Below are 21,980 nucleotides of genomic sequence, written 5' to 3'. Positions count from 1 at the left end.
TTGCACACTGAGAATCAGAGATGCTGCATTATCCTGTATTGTGCCTTACCTCTGGCCTTCCCTGATATATAGGTCTACATAGGTCATATTTGGCCTGTGGAGTGCAGTGGAGTGTGCATGCAGCGCAAAGGGAAAAGCATTATGTTTTGAAAGTAGGCCATGCTGCTGCTCAAAAAATCACACAAATACGAAGTCGCACAAAGTGGGGCCTAATTTTCCAGTCACTTTTGAAGTCAGTGTGTGAACAAAGTCACTTCCGTCAAGTGTGTGTTTTGATGTCATGACACAGTTTTAATTTCTAAGTGCGTTTCCTTTTTAAACAGGCTTTGAGGTTCAGTTAGCCACAGAAAAGAAATTACTGAGGGGCAAGTCTCCTCCTTTCAATATAATCTACCGTACACTGACACCAGCTACAGTCACTTCCTGACCAATATGACTCTACGGAAACTTTGCTTTGTCCTGCTTCTGCCTATACTTGTGTGTTACAGTGATGAAGGTAAATATTTTTTTATTAATCATGTCTTCAGTTATTTTCTATCTTTCTTTGCAGTTACATAAAAAAGAGATGTGCTTTCACAAAAACATAATCACATGTTATCAATTATAGCAGTGATGAACTCAGACTTGGTTGTATATTTACTGTAAATGAATGATTGCAGAGATGCTCGTGAAGAAGACTGGAAAGAAACCAGATGTCACTCGAATATGCAGCAACATTACTTTTATTTATGTAGGATTGTTTTGTTGTTGTTGTTGTTTTTTTACAGTTAAGCTGTGTTAGGTTTTATTACCTGTATTTACCAATAAATGTTGGTAACTTAGCAACTGTATATCACACAGAACTGACTTCCAGTTTTACATATTTCAGCTGGTGCGGAGATTCTTATGAAAATCATTGACAAACAACCAGATGTTACTCGAATATGCAGCAATGAAACGCTGAACGTGATCATGCTGATAGTGTGTAAGATCAGCACACAGAGGAGCAGAGGAGAAGAGTGCAGGCTGCTGTATCGACATGGACACAACTTTGAGCATGGATGTGACTCCAGGTTCACACTGATGAAAGAAAACGGGACTGTGTTTCTCCACCTGACAAATGTAACAGCAGAGGACAGCGGGAACTACACCTGTGAGTGTGTACAGACCGGAGGAACATATATGCTCCAGCTCAGTGTCACTGTGGAAGGTAGGAATGTTTTATGTGATTTCCTGCTGCGCTAATGTTGTATTTAATCAGTTTTCTTTTTAGATATATTTTCTTTCATACTTCGTTTAATTGCATGAGGATTATTAAGAATTTTCATTCACAGCTAGTCAAACATAAGAAAGTGGACCCAAGTACAGTATTTGATTTGTGTAGCTTGTTTACGTCTGTGTGTGGATCGTTTTTATATTCATTGCTGTGATTACAGATGTCCTGATGATGCCAGCACAATATCATTGTTATGCTTCTTTATATTTAATCTCAGTGCCAATCTCAGAGGAGGAAGAGAACATCAATTCAACAGACACGTCTATTTCTCTTTATTTGATCACTGCAGCAGGAGTCGTCATTGTAACTGGAGTTAACCTGGCATTTTTCTACTGGTTGAGAAGTCGTGGGTGAGAAACTTTCATTCTTGTAATAGTTTGAAGAATTACTTTATTGTGTTCATCACAAATTGTTGGCAGATGAAGTGAAAAATAGATGAAATTAATAAAAATTTGTGCCAGATATATTCACTCTGTAAATCTCTCAGATGGTTTTCTACCATTTCTCTCTGCACATATGTGACTGCATGTTTCATTAACACTGACATCCTTTCTTATCCAAAGTTGCCGTTCACGCTCAGAAACAACTGAAATATCTGTACGTAAAACTTCATCTTCTGTGGTGAGTAATCGATTCTTAAGCTTTACCTGTACAGTCAAAGTAGTGAGACGTTTAATGTTTGTCATTTTAGTTACAAAGATGTACAACTGAAGTATCTACAGTATATCTACAGTGCACTCTGTGCACACAGTTGGAACGCTGAGGTTTCAAAAGCACTTTTACCCACCAGTTTTTATTTAATTCAGAGGTCTCAGGAACATGGTTTCTAACCAGATACTTACCCCGGACAGCAGTACTTTGGCCTCCAGAGTCACTGAGATGAATATTGGACCAGGAGATGTCCTTTAATGTGCAGCAGAGTGTTTCTTCTTCACTAAACTCTTTTCACTCTGTGTTTTTATACGACTGAATTTAACGATTAGTAATAATTAAACTCTCCCATATTTTGCCTTTTGTCCTTTCTCTCTGTCACCATGTGCTTGCTTATAGGACGTCGTCTGGTTTTGCTTTTAATATTGCAGGGCCTTAGAGTGTTTTACAATATAAACACATTGAGACAACTGTTGTGAACTGATGCTCAATAAATAAATTGAACTGCATTGTGATGCAGTATAATTTTTTATATATTTTCTTATAGTATGACAATGACCTGGGGGACCAGTGCAGAAGCCTTCGGCAGGCAGGAAATGATCTCTATCAAAATATCGCCTCAGTCCGCTATCAGCGTAACATCAGGACACATGCAGCAAGATGTGCTGAAAATGTCTGCAAGGATAATCTTGAAATGGATCAGGTGTCTAATGACTATGAAAACATTTGAACTAGAACTCAAGTTAACTTCTAGTTTGTTTCAGTCATCCAGTTGAAGTTCACAGGGGTGCTCGAGCCTGTCCCAGCTGTGCAAAGCCAAAAGCCAAGGTACATCTTGGATACACTGTCACAGCGCGAGCAGACAATAGACAAATCTTCATGCTCACAATAAGTGGCCAATTTAGAAGTGCACTTAACCTAAACCAGGCATGTCTTTGGCCCGTGGGACAAAACTGGAGTAGCTGTCAACAATCAACAGAGGCATTGACTCAATACTAACAAGTTTGTGTCCAGCTTGGGAGGTATGTGTCAAAGAGTCAACAGAGAAGTGTTTTCAGTGAATGCAGATGTTCTCCTGTGCAGTTTTCCAAAATACCAACTGCACAGTGCATGATGTGGATGAAGCAAAACGGGTGAAAAAAACATCACAGATCAAAAAAGATGCATGAGAGTCACAGACCAGAGCTGCAGCGGACATTTGTCAGTGTTTTTACCTCAGTTTCACTTCAGTGCTTTGTATGTTATAACTTCACTCTCCTCCATGGCTGGCTGATGGACCAACAACAGCAGCCCACAGACCGTTTGTGCCGTATATTTGTAACACTGCCCCCATCTGAGAACAGACGCTCTCTGCAGGTAGACGGGTGGTTTGAAGCTGACCACAGACTGCACGGAGACTGCCACTGCACTACCACCATTACGATATTAAGTTACAACAACACTGTGTGACAGTTAGTTCTCTTATTAAGAGACATTAATACCAATAAGCTGCTAACATGATGTTGTATTTTATTTACATGTCTGTTTTAGCACTTTAACATTTGCATCTGTCTAACTGGCTAACCATGCAAGACTATTGTAAGCATTGCTCTGTAATAGTGCGACATTTTGGACCCCAGGAGGTCCTTCTGTATCTGCACGATGTTTGACCTGCAGTCTTTATAGCCGCCTATGTATATTCTTTTAAACCTTTTTATTGTTTTTAAATGATAGTTACGGACCAAATGTTAAACTATATAGTTGAATATATAGTTAAAGTGTTTCTCTAGATACAGAGAAAGGTTTTACATCAAAAGGTCATCTGTCTGCATATAAAACAGAAGCTTTCATGCAGATGCACTTCCTGTTTAGAGACTTTGAGGTTTAGGTAGTGACGGGGGTGATTTACTGAGCGTGTAAGTTTTCCTCCTGTCAACACACTCTACAATGCCGCCCACATGCCACTCCTGTCCAGTCTTGAAAGCAAAACATGTATGTATAGTATAAAATGGTGAAATGCTGATTTCCATGTTTCAATTGAATCACTTGATTGTAATCAATTGATTGCAGAGACTTTTGTCAACACCCTATAGAATCAGAAGTCCCGTGAACATGCACTAATAAAAGCTGCAGTTGTAATAGGGGATAAAGTAGTGTGCACAATGTGTGTTTGCATAAGATGTCAGTAATGCATTCACATTAAAATCACAGGGTTTCTTTCTTTTTCTTATTTTTCTTACATATCATGTAAAAAAAACACTCCTGCAGCATTTTTTCTCTGCCACAGATTTAGGAGAGGAAGAGTCCAGCATTTCAACACTTATGCAAATGTTAGTTTATTTGATAGGTGCATCAGTAGTAATTATTTAAATTAGAGTTTTCAGCAGTGTTGTTGTATTTACAGCAAAGTGCCTGCAAAGTGTAAAAACTAATTAACTGATGATACTAGACCCTTAAAAGAGATAAACACCACTAGTCAAGTCATAATGGCTACTTACAAATACATAAGCACTCAACACAACCCACACAGTGATCTAATGCACAAAAACAAAGGAGACTTAAACTGGCTGAATCAATTACTGTAAAGAAAACATGGAGGAAGGCTTCCTGTGGTGTCTGGCTGCAGTATAGGTCATAAACCTGCCTCCTGCATTACAGCAGACAGGTCAGGGGTCAAATGAAAAGCAAAATGTTTACCTCAGATTAAATATTTCCCACAGTAAATTGGACAGAACTGGCCAGCTAAACACACGAGGGGATACAAATAGAAAAAATTATCTAAAAACAAAGAATGAAAACCAACTGTTAATTTAATACTTACTTCAAATTAAAAGTAATCAAACACAAAACTGACCAAATATCAAACTCAGAAATAAAAAAACAAAAACAAACCCCAAATAATATATTTAAGATGAATGGTTTAGATTCCCCCCCCCCCCCCCCCACCCAATGAGAAATGACGTAAACAAAACTTCCTGTAGCAGTGATAGCTGTGCTGCATTGAAAACAACACATCATTTTCTCTCCAGTTACCCTCAGCAGTCCAACAGACCTCCAGCACCAGTAAAACATTAACCAGAAATTGTTTATGGGACATGTGTCGTTATTTATGTTTGTGGAAATCCATCCATCCATTCGCTTCCGCTTATCCTTTTCAGGGTCGCGGGGGGCGCTGGAGCCTATCCCAGCTGTCATAGGGCGAGAGGAGGGGTACAACCTGGACAGGTCGCCAGTCTGTCGCAGGGCCAACACACAGGGACAAACAACCATTTGCACTCACATTCATTCACACATTCACACCTAGTGACAATTTGGATTATCCAATTAACCTATCCCCACAAGTTGCATGTCTTTGGACGGTGGGAGGAAGCCGGAGTGGCACGGTGGTTAGCACTGTTGTCGCACAGCAAGAAGGTCCTGAGTTCAATTCCAACATCAGGCCGGGGTCTTTCTGTGTAGAGTTTGTTTGTGGAAATGTGCATTAAAATAAAGATGCTGGTGTCTGACGTTACTGACTTCCCAATTGTGTGGCTTCTGGGGTGGCCTTCACAATTCAATTCAATTTTATTTGCACAGCGACAAATCACAACAATATAAAGTCGCCTCACGGCGCTTTATATTATAAGGCAGACCCTACAATAATACATACAGAGAAAAAGCCCAACAATCATATGACTCCCTATCAGTGAGCAGTCTGGAGACAGTGGGAAGGAAAATCCCCCTTTTAACAGGAAGAAACCTCCAGCAGAACCAGGCTCAGGGAGGGGCGGGGCCATCTGCTGCGACTGGTTGGGATGAGAGAAGGAAGACAGGATAAAGACACGCTGTGGAAGAGAGACAGAGGTTAATAACAGGTATGATTCAATGCAGAGAGCTGCATTAACACACAGTGAGCGAGAAAGGTGACTGAAGGAGAAATACGCATTGCATCATGGGAATCCCTCAGCCACATACACCTGTTGCACTACACAACAAATGCAAGCATGTCAGTTTTATTCATTTTATGCTCATCTTCGTACAAATTTTAAAGGTAATGCAGTCAAAACTTTGTAAGTATCTGAGTGATTGGATGAAGCGGTTTGATGACGTAACACGCTATTTTAGTTTAAAATGCTTATAATGTTATGATAAATGGTAGTTTTGTTGTTACTTTTACAATATTATCCATCCTTCAGTTTCAGCGAACATGACAGTTAGCAGTGTAATAATTCCTCTGTGATAAAGAAAAACTAGCTTGTTTTCTTTTTGTGTGGGAGCTCGCACAGTGTTTCAACTTTACAGCCTTTTAATATGAAAGTCCTGTCAGTACACTTCCTTTTTACATCATTTCACACTTGCCCCGTGAAGGGCAACAGTCTGACGTCTGCTTAGCCAGGAAAGCTTCAGCTTGTTTCTTTCCGCACATCTTCCTCTTCACTGTCGGTGGCTCATAGACATGTTAACAAGCATGGACGTATCAAAACTTTGCTTGATTTTGCTGTTACCACTAGCTGTGTCCCATGATGCTGAAGGTAATACAAGGAAACTATTTTCATTATGCATTATTAATATTTTTAAATTTATAACCTCCTTGCTTTTAGTTTAAACTAAACACATTATTATGGGATTAAAAAGATGGTTTAACATTCACAAAATATAGAAACTAAAGTCCTCTCTGACACAGGCTGAATCTTGTATTTACCGTATTTTGCTGCCCCTGTTTACAGAGACTGTTGTGAAGACAGTCAGGAGAGAACACGATGTCACTCGGATTTGCAACAAGGAAAGTCAGACTACTATTGTTTTGATTATCTGTAAGATCAAAAGACAGAGGGACACAGGAGGAGAGTGTCATCTGCTGTATCGACACGGAGAGAACGTTACTCATGAATGTGACCCCAGGTTCTCAATAACAAAAGAAAATCAGACTGCCTTTCTGGAGCTGACCAGTTTAACACCAGCTGATAGTGGGAACTTCACCTGTGAGTGTACAAACACTGGAGGGACATATATTGTCCATATCAGTGTCACTGTGGAAGGTAAATGCATTTTGGTTTCTTTATCTGACACAGTTATTCAGCACTGTGTTAGCATTGTATTGACCTGCTTATGTGTTTTTTATTCTTGTAATTTGTTCATTTATTTTCTTCTTATTTTCACTTACAGCAGTTTAAATACTCTCACTGACTCATTTATCAGGTACATCTTTGAACCGAGTTGGACCACCTTCAGCCATCAAACATGTCTTCATTTTTTGTGGCACAACAAGGCGCTAAAAACATTCCTCAAAGATTCTCAAGACATATTGAAATTACATCATCACACAGTTGCTGCAGATTCGTCAGCTGCTCTTACTTGAAGCAAACTTTCCGTTCCACCACATCCCAAAGGTGCTCTGCTGGATTGAGATCTGGTGACTGCGCAGGCCGTACATGATTTGAGCGCCGTGACATGGTGTGGTATCCTGCTGGAAGCAGCCATCAGACGATGGGTATTTTTTGGGCATAAAGACATGAATGTGGTCAGCAACAACCTTCAGGCAGGCTGTGGTGTTTAAATGATGCTCAGTGGTTACTACAGGGTCCAAAGTTTGCAAAGAAAATCCTTCACAGAGCATTACACCACCAGCAGTCTGAACTGTTAGAAATCAACTCATCGGGCAAGGCATCGTTTTTTTAGTCTTCTGTTGTCCAGACTTGCAAACTGTAGCCTCAGCTTGCTGTTGTTAGAGGACAGCAGTGATATCCAGTGTGGTCCGCTCTGCCTCAAGGTTTGATGTGTAAACAGCATTTTTACCCAGAGAATCACAGCTCACTGGATATTTTCTATTTTTCAGACCATTGTCTGTGAACAGAGATGATTGTGTGGGAAAATCCCAGCAGATCAGCAGTTTGTGAAGCACTGGGACCAGTAACATGTGCCATGTTGCTCTGTTTGAGCATTGATTTGCTGACATTTTATTATTTTATTAACCTTTATTTAACCAGGAAGATGAAGCTGACATGTGATTGACAAATGAAATGAACACTGAAATATTTGTGTTACACCCTGAACAAGTATACCTCATAAAGTGGCCAGTGAATGTATATAAGCAGTTGGACCAATTTCAGTTCATAGTAATATTCAGAAAAGATGCAAAAGAAGAAGAAGAAGACAAAAGAAAAGAGCACAGTGACAATATTTAAAGCTCTGTGGTTATAAAACTGGGGTTTCATTACTTCACTCAGAGTTTCAGTAGACGTAAACTGTGTTTGATTTGTGTTTTGATTTCCAGGAAATGAAAGTAAATGATTTTACTGACAAATGCATCTTTTCAATGATTTAGACACAAACGAGGCCCACACTTCAGCAGACAAATCTTTTTCCGTTTATCTGCCCGGTGTTGTGATCATCTTTATAACTGGAGTTATCGTGGGATTTATCTACTGGAGGAAAAGTAATGGGTGAGACTATTTTTGCTGTAGTAATTCAAAGATGATATAGATGTAGAGAAAGTAAAAGGAAACATCGCATTTCAATAAATGAGAATTCGGTGTATGTTAAACATCATGTCTAGAATGAACACTTTTTATCCTTCCAAAAATAATTATCATTATTAAGAGAGAAGATAATATAAATGTAGATGTTCTTACTTGATTTTTCTCTGTTTGAATGTGAATAGTGTTACACTAATGCTGACATCCTTTCTTATCAACGTGGCTGCTTAAGGTCAGGAACATCTGGAGTGTCTGTACCTGAAAATCCCAACGGTTTGGTGAGCAATTTATTGCTACGATCTACAGCAGCTAGTTAAAAGTTTGCCAGTAAACATAAAACATGTACATTTATGTTTTAGGATGTTACTTATATAGATAATTACAGATTAGTGTTATAATACTATTAGTGCCAACTTCAGTGTCCTTTATTTTGTGAAGAAGCTCTTACAGAAATGAGCAGAAACATTAAATAATCCAGGCAACAGATGGAGAGATTTAAAGATCAATAGAGTGTGTGGGTAGACCGGGTTGAACTTGATTAATACCTAAAATATTTCACTTTTCTAAAGGATGACGATGAGCCAGATCAGCCCTATACAAACCTTCAGCAGCCATCGAGTGATTCCTACCAGACTATCATCTCAGTGAACCATCAACACGACAACAAGACACGCTCAGCAAGAAGCACAGGAACTGTGGGAGTGGATAATAAAGCTCTATGAAACATTTTAAAGTATATAAAACTTTAGGTGACATACTAATATAATAATATTCATATATTATAATAAACGTCCATCTTTTCACACTGGATATTTGTTTCCCAGTAATGGAGACCATTCAGTCATAATACTCCAACTCAGGCTCTCAGATTTAATACAATACAAACACAATAAACTGTGGCAAACATGACTCTTTGTATCAGACTAGTTTTGTTTTTTAACAAACATCTCATCATAATTTGAACACAATGTCCATCCAGATAAACAGAGAGATCAGTCTGGCTTAAACAATGTTGGTGGTTTACCTTCTACTGTCCTTCCACTTTTATGCACTTCTATTTTAGACATAGTAAAAGTTTCAGTGTAGACACAAGAGGTGAAATAAGGAAGGTGCAAGTCTTCCTGCTTTCACTATAGTCTACCTCACACTGTCAGCCACAGTTACTTCCTCACCAGCATGACTGCACGGAAACTCTGCTTTCTCCTGCTTCTGCCTGTGGTTTTTAGCAGTGAAGGTAAATATATATAATTAAAAAAAAAAAGCTGTAAAGCCAGGTGTTTAAGAAGAAAGCTTTAGTTAGGTTAGTGAAATAATATATGTGATTGATTTTCCCACAACAACAAATATATAGAAACTATAATCCCGATTTTGTTTCATTTTAACTGGAACAATTTATAGAGACTCTTGTGAAGACAATTGGAAAGAAACCCGATTCCACTCAAATATGCAGCAAAACAACTCTGAATATTACTGTGATGATACTGTGTGAGATCAGCACAGAGAGGAGCCGAGGAGAACAGCGTCGTCTGCTCTATCGTTACGACCGAGGCTTTATTCATGGCTGTGACTCCAGGTTCACACTGATCAAAGAAAATGAGACTGTGTTTCTCCACCTGCTCAACTTAACATCTGAAGACAGTGGGAACTACACCTGTGAGTGTGGATTTCGTGGTGGATTGTATGTTCTCCATCTCAGTGTGACTGTGAGAGGTAAAAACATTTTCTATTTATACCCACACCGCAGATTCAAGGTGGATGTTTGGAACTGCGTTAACACTTTCTTTTCTGTCATACATGGTTTGAGGTCGTCATTCCCGCCTGCAGCGGATTAATGAAAGGTTTCAGTCAGGAGATGAACATCTGGAATGTTTTTAAGCTCTTCTTCTGGCTAATTTGTTTAAAATTTCATTATAAAACTGCTCCAATCACAACTTTGGTGTTATTTCATCAGTGAAATGTTTGAATGATGCAATTGAAACTCTAATGTAATGAAAAGATAAACATGTTTTCCACTTTAATATAACAGGTTAATGCAAATGTCGTGACTTTTCATGTTTTCAAAATGAAGTTTTTTTGTGTGTGTGGCAACATTCAACAGACGATGGAGATTCTTCTGGCATGAAGTTCATGGCTACAGTTACCATCATTTCTGCTGCTGCTTCACTCATCAGTGTGGCTGTGATAACCTGTGGTTACAGCCTGAGGAGAAATCCTCGCAGGTGAAAACTTTTACTGACGCACTTAAACTCATGAAATGACCCTTTGAAATCACTTGAGCACATTACTGCATACAGCAGCCACTGTGGTGTTCAAAGTATCTCATAGGTTCTTTTCAAACACCACACATTAGTTGTAGACATAGCGAGTCTTGTTTTTGAGGTATTTTTCACCCCATGACCTCTGATGTTTTTATCCTAACAGAGAAAACAGATCAGGTCTAACTAACTTAACAGGATCTGAAACTCGCCAGATGTTTGTGAGTTTTCCATAGTTCTGTTTTACACTTAATTGTGCCGAGGCTGCAGTGCATTATGTCTGTGTTTTAAGCTGCACTTTAATTAAATGTAAATGACAGTGTAAATTGTTGTTTAGGACAAAGAGGACCGCTACATGAGCCTTCATCGGCAAAACATCGATGTCTACCAAACTATCTCCTCCGGTCGCCTTCATCATGATGCTGAGGCCGCTGCATGTCACAGTCATGTACAATAATAATCAGAGATGGAGTTTTTACCCTGACTACGTGATCTATAAAACTATGATGCTAGACATGCTATCTATAAAAGACACTGACATTTTAACTTGCCAGCATCATGTGTACTGTTAGTTTGTTTTGCACTGAAAAAAGAGAAAAATATTAACGTCCAGTAAAACTTGTAATGATGTTGTGAATGAATTGCCTGAATTCATGGCTTTTAACACCATTTAATTTCTGTTTTTTATCTGGTTTGAACGTTGAAAATCCTGCCACTTGGCTCTGTGGCCTCTGCCACCATTATGGTTTTTGCTATACTGGTCCACTTGATAGTCATATTTGATGATGATTTTACTTTATTTTGAGTCATTAGAATCAGAACGGGGGTCAGGAAAGAAGAAAAAAGATAAGCTGGGGAGAAAGTTAACAGAAGAAGAGGGAAAAATAGAGAAGAAGAGAAATAGATGGAGAGGAAGAGAGAAAAAATACTGAAAATCTATTTCATCATCTGCTGAAAAACACAAGGAAAAACCAACACAGTGGGGAACCCACAGCAACAACCAATAATATGCAGTAAGTAGGCTAGTAAGTAGTAGTAAATAATAGATATTAAATGTTACTGAGCAGTAAATGGGCCCAGAGGGCCGAGACCTGAGGGCACCCCACCCGCAGCACAGGCCCAACAGAGCCAGGGGGCCGGGCCCCACCGAGCAGCCGCCCAGAGTGAGCCACTAAACACAGAGAACCACTAATGCACTGTGGGTGGGGGCACCAGCTACTGGCAGGAAGTGTGGTGGGGGGAAATAATACGTGACTATTTTTATGTGGAGTGGAATTAAACTGCCATAGAATATGCTTGTGGTGGATTTGACTCAACACAAGCGTATTGTCAAAGTGTTCTTTGGCATGCATCGAGGCAGTTTCTCAGATACTGAAGTGACTTGAGCAGAGCCAGTTAAAGCCTACTGTGCTTGAGTGGGCAGCTCAAGTTTCCACGTGGAAGGTTTAGTGAGACAAAGACAGGAAGTTAAAGCTGCTGACTAATAATCTGCAGGTTCCTGATTTGAGTCTCTGTTAAGAGGATGGTGTCTCTGAGATAATTGCTTTTGTGCATCGATAAATAAACAGGGAAATAAATGAATAGAAAAAAGCATCCGAGCGGATGTGCACCGATGGTGTGCCCACTGGTCTTAAAGTGCCTTTGCGCCCCTTACCATTTATGGAGGTCCCATTTGGGCACATTGGCATGGACCTATAGTGTACATGGATATTGCTTTGTATTAGTTCTGGTATATTATACAACACAATAACATGATGCAGTGCTGCTGTGCACCATTTCTGCAAAGAGTGTGGTGCAAGCAAGGAAGATAAGATAACTCTTGCACAGTCATACCTAGTGCAATAATACAACAAAATTGGAAACTGTCCCACCATAACACAATCATTTAGATACAATATTGGACTTTGTTTACATGTAACTGCACAAATAGAATTTAGAAATGTAATTATTGACAAGAGTGAACAACCACTTATAATGTAATCTACAGCTGTGACCAAACAGCTAGATAGAGAATCAGAAGTGTTGTGTTTTCTACAAAGTTTGCTGTTTCAGTGAGAGTCATATGTCATATCATTTCAAACAGTGGCGATCCAGAAATGTTGTACAAACGAGTAAGACTAACTATAGACTTTAGCCAAAGTTGTTAAGTTAGCTAAAGAGTTGGGATTGTGTGTAAGGTATAAATAAACCTAAAATGCAATGTTTTGGACGTTCTTTGGCACATTTCCCTACTGTAGGGGTCTCTGCAAGCATACGGGGCTCTGAGAGGGAACAAGATGACAACGAGGAATTCTACTGGAAACAGTCGATCATGTCTGTCAAAGCTGAATTCAGGGCAAACTAGGCTAAATTAGTGTTTTTAGCTAACAGCTACAGTAAGCATAAAAGTGACTGTTGGGCTATTATTTGTTAACAGGGGCGATTTTAGCCCATTTTTGGGGTGCTTTGGTTCATTTTTGGGGTGCTTTGGTTCATTTTTGGGGGTGCTTTGGTTCATTTTTGGGGTGCTTTGGTTCATTTTTGGGGGTGCTTCAGCACTTACTTACTTTTTTTTGACAATATTTCCTGTTTGTGTGACACACTACTAAAAATATAAAAGGCAGAACTTGGTTGAGAGGTAACATTTTAACAACAAAAGTATCCATAATATTTTTTAATATTTTGTAATAATTTATTTGTAATAATTTATTCTGTTTCAGGAGTGTTTTTATGTATCTGTATTATATTATACAAACTCATTAAAAGTGAATCTCTGTCCAAAATATGCACTCAGTTTACTTCTTACTCACTGTGAGCATCATTCATTATTCTCCTCCAGTAATTAAGGTTAGGATATGTATTTTTTTTATTCCAATCCATTCTTCTTTGGCAGCATTTAAATAACCTTGATCAGAATTGATGGTTTTGTTACAGACTTTTCAAAAAAGTGTTTTGCTTTTCTTTCACAAATGTGGGATTAAATTGTTAAAAAGTACAAAACAGTGATGTCATGTTTTGTGACGAGGACCCAGGCACAGAGAGACTTGATGGATTTAAGAATCTTTTGATTTAATAAAGAAATTTGCAGACTTGCACAGAGATGGTAAAATTATGATGACTGATAAAGGAGGCGAAGACAACAGACGATGAGGACAGGGAGGATGCAGGGACAGAGACGGGGAAGAAGTCTCATTGTGACGAGTAAAGTGTATCTTGGCTGGCTGGGCAGCTCTCTGGGTGCTCAGCCCCCCGAAGCTCTGATCCTAGAATCCTCCCTGAATTGTGTTAATACAGTATGTCAAAATGAAAGCATAACTGTACAGGGTGGGCCAGTTATATGGATACACCGTAATAACATAGGAATGGTTGGTGATGTTAAAGTCCTGTTTGTGGCACATTAGTATATGTGAGGGGGCAAACTCCTCAAGTTCGGTGGTGACCATGGTGGCCATTTAGAAGTCGGCCATCTGATACCAAATGATACCAAAGAAGGTAAAGTAAATAATTTTTAAAGGTAAATGTAGAGGAAACATCAAAAGTTGTCACGGCTGGGGCAGCAGTCGTGTGGTGGAGTGAATGAGGACCAAGATGCAGACGGCGGTGGAGATGCGAGTGGAGATTTATTTACAGTGAAAATAACAAAGGTGAGGGAAGAAGCGAACATCAACCTAAACTGGGAAGAACTAACAGACAAAGCAGAAAACATGAGGGCAGCAGGGAAACACAGAGATGACACGAAGAAGGCAGAGAGACGTGGAGACACACCGATGGACACGGAGACTTTTCACCTGTTCCTTTTGTTTGAAGTGGCCGAACTTGGCCACAGTAGGACGTGGTCTCCCGGTCGCAGCCCGCATGGGGCCGATGCGATGCACTCTATCAAAGGCGATGTTCTTCACCGTGTCCTCCGGCAGCTTCAGGTGGGTTTTGATGAAGGTTTTGCACTCTGAGCCTTCTTCATCACAAGATCCTGGAAGCACTGATCAATGTAATCTTGGAGAGCCTCTAAACTCTCCCCGTTGTTCTCCAGGGTGTTGGAGATGATTTAGACAAATATTGTTAGTTAGAAGACTATTGATAAGTGTATTTGGTAATACTGAAGCTTAAAGGAATTTGTTCAATTCTAAACTACCATTCGCTTTAATTTTCCGCCAAAATCTCCGGCGTCTGACGTCAGTTACAACATGAGTCGCTTACCTCTGTCACTCTGAAGTCACATTGAGTTTTCCTCACTGACTGTTTCAGACAGGATTGTGGGAGCAACACAAAAAGCAGCTTCAGCTGGAAACACACAGTTTAGTGTCTTTGCTGCTCGCTTTAAGTCACAATAAACAGAAAACTCATTGTGTCTCATGTCAGAATCACTCATATACAGGACAGGAAGAGGCGGAGCTTATTTCCTGCAGGGAGAGGTTAGCAGTCTGTGTCTTTCTCATTTCTGACTCCTAAAGAGCTGAAAAACACAGGCTGTTATTGGCTGGCTGACACTGGGATTAATGTCCTTGAAGCCAGCAGTCTTTAATGTCCAGGTTCAGAACGGGCAGGTGAAAAACAGTCCTTTATGTCCTCTGATGTTCAATAAACTGTCCTGATTACTGAGGGAGCAGAGAAAGTGTCTCCATCACTCACCACAGCTGGATGCTCTGAAATCCTGGAATCCAGCTGTGGAGAGGAGCGCCGGCGGCGTGGACGCAGTTTAGTAATCAGGGAACGGGAGACAGGAGGGAAACACAGCTGGGACCAATTACACACACGAGACAGGAAACAGTAACACAGGACTGTCAAAGTAAAACAGGAAATATAACACAGAGTCCAAAGTAAGGAGACGTGGGACACAGTGAAGACACAGAAACAGAAACCAGAACTATAATCACAAAACAAACTCAGAAACATAAAGAGTGAATCAGCTGATTCAGTGTTTGTGACAAAAACATGGATCCTGGTTAATAACTTTTATTTGTTTGTTTCTGTATTATTTTGTGTATCGTTCTTATGAGCTGTTGTTTTGTCAGTGAAATATTATTTCATTGTTTTAAGCTTTTTGTTGACTTTGAAGTGCTTAAGTTGATATTTTTGAACATTTAATTTGTTCGATTATTGTCGAGTCGATAAAACTGTCAAACGCACAGCTGCTTCCAGCACGGCCGGAGGAGAGGTGGCCGAGCAGACGCACAACACACACAGCTCACAGGTTTGCATTTCTATATATTGCAGATGTTGCAGAAATTGAGAGTAAAGAACTCAGAGATCCAGCGCTGTCTCCTGCCCCTTATTTATACACCACAACACAACGACAGGCGTAACTCACACAAACGGGTAACATGAGGCTCAGATGCTTTGGACGTGTTCACATATACTGGACACAGAATGATGAAGATGGAGCTGCAGGAAGGAGGAAAAGAGGAAAAACACAGAAAAGATTCACAGATGTGGTGAAAAAGGACACGACAGCTTCTGTTTGTTCGTTTGGTTTTTCTTTATTTGGTAAAGATTCAGAAATAAAGAGAAGATCACATGTTTGAATATCATATTAACGTTCTGTAATTACAACAAGTTGTAAAATCTTTCCAGAGTGAGACAGAGACTGTGCAGAGACTGTAGAAGGACAGAGCAGCAGCAGAGCAGTCCAGATACACTGATGATCCTCTGTCAGATCCAGAGGGACACGCAGGGCTGATGCTGGACTCTACATTGTGTCTGACAGTGGAGCTGTTCTCAGAGCAGTTCACTCTGCAGCACTGACAGTCATCTGCACTTCATTCCTCTGTCAGTCACTGCTGGATGAAGCTCTCCTCTCCACCTCCCAGTAACATGGCCCAGTCAGAGCGTCTCTACACACAAGCTGCTGCTGCTTCAACCTCTCTGGATCATCAGGACACAGCTGCTCCTCTCTCAGCACACACACCGTCCTGTTTACCATCATCGCCACCACCTGCAGAGAGAAGGAGGAAGAGCAGAGGAGATAAACGAGTGTTTCCAGAGACTCTTCATCAGCTGTCAGTCAGTGATGCAGCACATCCAGTATAAAGAGCAGCAGGGACGTCAGTGCTGGGACTGTACTAGGACTCATTGTTGCTTCACTTTTTCTAATCTTTGGATTTTTATTGAAGTTGCTGAAAATGTTTTTCCCTCCTAGTTTGAGTTTGGACTTTCATTCATTAGAAGAACCTTGGTGTGTCCACTCTGAGCTCTGTAGGAACCCCAACAACAAGCCCAACAATCCAGATGGACGGTTCCAGCTGTTAACTGGAGGAATTCCATCCAAACATCTGCTCTCACTAAATTCTTCCTCACCTACAGACTGTGTTCTTCACTGCTTTAAACTTGGAAATCAATGCAGTCATTGGTCTGCGTGCTGCTTTGTTCAGAGAGCTGATTGGCTGTTGACAGTGTTTGATCAGAGCGTGTCAGCCGTTACTATGGTGACCATAAAGGTGAGAAACAGGAAGTGTTTGTGTCCAATCCTGAAGCCTGTCACCGTTCTCCTCTCACAGCTTCACTGAGAAGCTGCAGCTTTACAGGAAACACTGGATCTTTGTTTCATACTGACTGTGTTTAGTACAATACTGCTGACAGCACCACCCACTCACTCCATCACTCTACTGACCTCAGAGTCTCCAGTCTGTAGTCTGGACTCTGCTGAAGATCAGACAGCTGCTTCACATCTGGATCCTTCAGGTTGTTGTATCTCAGGTCCAGCTCTCTCAGATGGGAGGGGTTGGACTTCAGTGCTGCTGCCAGATAATCACAGCTGATCTCTGACAAACCACAGTAACTCAATCTGTATAAAGAATGAAAGATGTAAGTTTATTAGACAAAGTGCTTGAAATCATTCAGTGTTTCATCATCTGTTCAGAGCTGAAGAAGGTTCAGAATGTAGAAGTTTAGAAAATGGAAACTCCAAACAGCTGAAGCCAACAGGAAGCAGCTTCAAACAGGAAACTGTGCAGAGTTTCAGACTATATGTCCTGATGCAGCCAGTTGGATTTTGGAGATTTGAATCTCTGTTCTGTGACTAAGTCCTTGAATCATTTCTTCCAGTTGGTCCAACAAGACAGACTAAGTATTGGACATGTGTTGTGGCTCCATCAGGGGAGCTTCTAAATGTGATGTGATGGCCCCTCTGGGTCTGTCAGGTCACAGCACTGAAGAGAGCTCAAACTGGGCACACAGCTGTTCCAGTCTGGACCAAAGACTCTATACTGGGACTGAGGGACTGCTTTGACTGCACCCACTGGGACTTTTGAAAGGCTCATGTTCTCACTTAGATCATCGATTTCTACTGACATTTCTTTCTGGGAAAAATGGGGATTACTTTGGAAACAGGAAGTATTTTCCCCAATAAGCAGCCCTGGATTAGTAAATCACTCCAACATGTTCTCAGGCAGAAGAAGCTGTCTTGTTATGAGGGAGAGAAGAAAAAGATTGAGGCACAGAAACCTGTTGAAAGAGAGATAAAGCAGCTAAAATCATGTGTAAAAGTAAAGCAGAGGATGAGCTGAATAAAGGACACTCAAGGCTGGCTTGGAAAGGAATGAAGTCCATGGTGGGGATGCAGAACAAGGAGCAAAGATGAATGTGATGCTGAATCAGCAGAAGACTTGGACTCATTTGATTCCAGCTTTGATATCATTGATTTCAATGAAGAGCTTTGTGATTGTAGCAAAGGGCTGGTAGCTCTGAGAGTCCCACTGATGAGGTGTTTGTGTGGAAATCTCTTAGTGGGACCAAAGAGAGAAAAAGCCCTGGTCCTGATGCTGTGGGAGGGAAATGATTGAAGTGTGCTGTGAGGAACTGACTGGGAGATTTTCACACATTTTCCAGTCCTCCTTGGAACAACAGGAAGTTCCCAGCATATGGAAACAAAGGTTAAGTGTCCTATGGCACTCAGTGATGATGGTGCTGTGGCCCCACCACCTCCACCTCTTTGTAAAGGAACTAACTGTAATCTGAAGCTTCAAATGGAACTAAGACTTCCTCCACTAGGTGGCAGTGTCTGATGAGAAAGTGTTAGTGGAGCTGGCCTGGAGTCAGAAACAGGAAGATGCAGGATTTGGGCTGAAATGGGCAAAAGTGGTTAGCACTAGTGCCTTAGAGCAAGAAGGTTGTAGGTTGAAGCTTGTTGGTCAGCTGGGCCTTTCTGTGGAGGTTGGATGTTCTCCCACAGTCCAATGAAATGCTGCTTAGGTTCATTGGTGCTTCTACATTGGCTGTAGGTGTGGATGTGAGGGAGTGCTTCTCTGTCGCTCTCTGTTGGCCCTGTGATGGACTGCTCACCTGTGCAGGTGGACCACGCCTCTTGCCCTATGACAGCTAGGGCACAGGCTGCAGCCCTGTGAGCCTAAGCTGAATAAACAGTTAGCAAAAATGATCCATAGATGGCCTGAAATCCCCCAGTTAGCAGTTTGGTAGATAGCTATGACATGCTAATCCCATCCAGCAGCTGTATTCTACCTGTAAGCTGATCCCTGCTGAGCCAAAGCACTTTTTCATATACAAATTACAACCTTTAATAGAAACCTATTGGTCAGCATCTTATTAGCCTGCTGTTAGCTTCATTCCACAGAAAACTGAGAGAAACTAACAGAGTTGATAAAGAATAAAGAGAAATGTGCTGATTTAAAGCCTTTGAAGTGCTTCAGATGATCTCTGTCCACTTCTGTCCACTCATTCATTCATGTAAGCTTTCTAATGCAGCTTTGATCTTCACAGTCTGCTTGATGAAACTCATTCTAACCCTGAATGTCAGAGTGTTCCTCCTTCTCTTTCCCATCATTCATGCTGGCAGTGGAGGAGATTTGGATGTTGGACTGTGTTTTGGATGATGTGTGTATGTTTGTGTTGGACTGCTGTCTGTAAAGCAAACGCACATTTTGCTTTGGATTTCAGTGTCAGACAGACTTTAAGGTGCAATGAAGAGTTTGAGAGTTTCACAGTGAATTTTCCAGTGGAGGATTTTTCTTCTTCTTTGAAGGTTTGAAATGTGAACATTGTTCTGCTGCAGTCAATGGACTAAACCAGAGAAGAAGAAAACAGACTTTACCATGAAGATCCTCAGTGTGGATCAGTATAATATCAGCCTGATGTCTGCAGTTTAGTGTCAGCACAACTTTCTCATCATATTCATCTCAGCACAACTAAAACATGCTGACTGACCTCAGAGTTTCAAGTTTACATCCTGGACTCTCCAGGAAACCACACAGATGCTTCACTCCTGGATCCTGCAGCTTGTTGTTGGAGCTCAGGTCCAGCTGTCTCAGATGGGAGGGGTTGGACTTCAGTGCTGCTGCCAGATAATCACAGCTGATCTCTGACAAACCACAGCCCCTCAATCTGTATAAAGAATGAAAGATGTAAGTTTATTAGACAAAGTGCTTGAAATCATTCAGTGTTTCATCATCTGTTCAGAGCTGAAGAAGGTTCAGAATGTAGAAGTTTAGAAAATGGAAACTCCAAACAGCTGAAGCCAACAGGAAGCAGCTTCAAACAAACACAACAAGAGAAAAAACTCTGAATGTTTCACATTAAAGTCGTACATTTCTCATAAAAACAGGACAAAGACTTGAAAAAGTCGTGTTTTTCCTTCCAGGAACCACATGGCTTCACTTTTAAAGGTGAAGTGTGACAGAAATGGACATATTTGAAGTCCAACACCTTTTTCCAGTCACATTATTAAAGCAGACAAACTACAAGCTCATTTTCATTCCAACAAGTCATCTTCTGACCTGGACTAACAACACTGGTCTCTATGTGCAGCTGGCTGTGAGACCAGTGCTCAGGGAGCGTCTACAAAGTGCAACACTGAAAGAACATCACACACTCATTTGCTTCCAGCACTTTCACACAAACATCTACTGTCATTATTGTCACCAAACTCTGTGGATCCTTTATTGCAAATTCAAATGGGATCAAATGGTCAGACAAAAGAGGGTTATGAGGAAATATGATGAAATGTTGTGTATTAGCAGCAAGTTATTGAATCATTTTCCTCAGAAACCAAACAAAATGATTGACAAACATGTTTTTACAAACTCAGTGTTGGACTTGGATCAGCAGGATAAGCTGATGTTTAAAGGCATTTGAGTCTCGCTGTATGAGAGTCCAGTTCTTACTCAATATTTATGGATGATGTTCTTTCAGTGTTGCACTTTGTAGACGCTCCCTGAGCCTCACAGCCAGCTGCACATGGACCAGCTGACATTACCCAGCATTAGAGGCGGCTGTAAAAAATTCATGTTCCCATTTAAATGGTTTTAATTTGAATAAAACGATGTTGATTCATTCAATCCTGAATCGATGTTTAATATAAATGTATTTTGCCAGAATCTCAGGTTAAAGCTCACAAACTATTTCAACAAGCAGCAAACAGCTAAAACAGTAAATGAGAGCAGCTAAACACACAAAGATGGAAACACAGAGCGTGGATCGTTCACTCGACGGCACGTACACGGACACGCCGTCGGGGCTGAAAGTGGACAGCTCACAGATCCTGAAGCTGCAGGTTTCATCTGTCTCCAACCAAAACTGAGTGAAGCAGCAGCAAAAGAAGATCCAAACTCTGCTTCACGTTTGATCAATATGCTCATGAATTCTCTCTGACTTTGGCTGTTCCTGCCTGCACAGTTCTCTCTCTCTCATTGTACTCCAAGAACAGCTTCAAACATCTGTTTCTGCATCATTCACTGTTTATTAGCCACCAGTCTGCTGTTGTGTTCAGTGCTGTCGGCCTCTGACAGTAAAGCCTCATTTCTGCTGTTCCATGGAAACTTTTTAAAATGATGACAGATTACAAACTCTCAGCTGTGTCTGTAATCAAACCTCTGTAACTTTGCTTCACTTCAGCAGCATCAGCTCATGTTCACATGTTGCTTCATGGTTTGCTTCAGTTTTTGATCGACTGCAGAATATTTTGAAGGTTATCTGCTATAAAAAGCCAGAAGAGGAAAATCTGCTTCATGTGTTTCTGTTTGATCCTCAGTGACTTTGACACAAAGGCCTCTGCTGTGATGATCACACCTCTGATCAAGTCTCACAGTGTCACAACTGATAAATGATCAGAGTTAGAATATTTCTGACTGTCTGCTGTGTGCCATGACCTTTGACCTGCTAAAGACAGTCAGCTGTGGATTATTCATTGTTGTGTCTGATACTTAGAACTGTGAGGAAGAAGCTACACAGTTAATCAGGGTCCCCTCTCTCTGAATCAGGAAAGGTGGGCAGGCCGCGTGTGGGCCGCGGGCCATACGTTGAGTATCACTGTTTGAAATGTGAACATTGTTCTGCTGCAGTCAATGGACTAAACCAGAGAAGAAGAAAACAGACTTTACCATGAAGATCCTCAGTGTGGATCAGTATAATATCAGCCTGATGTCTGCAGTTTAGTGTCAGCACAACTTTCACATCATA

The 21,980-nt window shown here is 40.8% G+C and overlaps 1 protein-coding gene across 1 annotated transcript; it reads left to right on the top strand.

Moving 5' to 3' along the window:
• Window positions 1–117: 117 nt before the first annotated feature.
• Window positions 118–3,979, top strand: LOC145424044 (uncharacterized). Its single transcript, XM_080296824.1, has 5 exons — window positions 118–496; window positions 869–1,189; window positions 1,473–1,605; window positions 1,819–1,876; window positions 2,454–3,979. The coding sequence occupies exons 1-5, from the start codon at window positions 433–435 to the stop codon at window positions 2,634–2,636; spliced, it is 759 nt and encodes a 252-aa protein (XP_080152950.1). The 5' UTR covers window positions 118–432; the 3' UTR covers window positions 2,637–3,979.
• The last annotated feature ends 18,001 nt before the right edge of the window (window positions 3,980–21,980 follow it).

This window comes from Astatotilapia calliptera, chromosome 23 (assembly GCF_964374335.1).
Source record: "Astatotilapia calliptera chromosome 23, fAstCal68.1, whole genome shotgun sequence".
In the NCBI taxonomy this organism is placed as follows: domain Eukaryota; kingdom Metazoa; phylum Chordata; class Actinopteri; order Cichliformes; family Cichlidae; genus Astatotilapia; species Astatotilapia calliptera.
Note: the sequence above shows the minus strand (reverse complement) of the source record. Positions and strands in the feature narration are given on the sequence as shown.

Coding starts and splice junctions, on each gene's coding strand:
- LOC145424044 (XM_080296824.1), top strand. CDS start 433: ATGACTCTACGGAAACTTTGCTTTGTCCTGCTTCTGCCTATACTTGTG. Junction 1,606..1,818: donor TACTGGTTGAGAAGTCGTGG/GTGAGAAACTTT, acceptor TCTTATCCAAAG/TTGCCGTTCACGCTCAGAAA. Junction 1,877..2,453: donor GTAAAACTTCATCTTCTGTG/GTGAGTAATCGA, acceptor ATTTTCTTATAG/TATGACAATGACCTGGGGGA.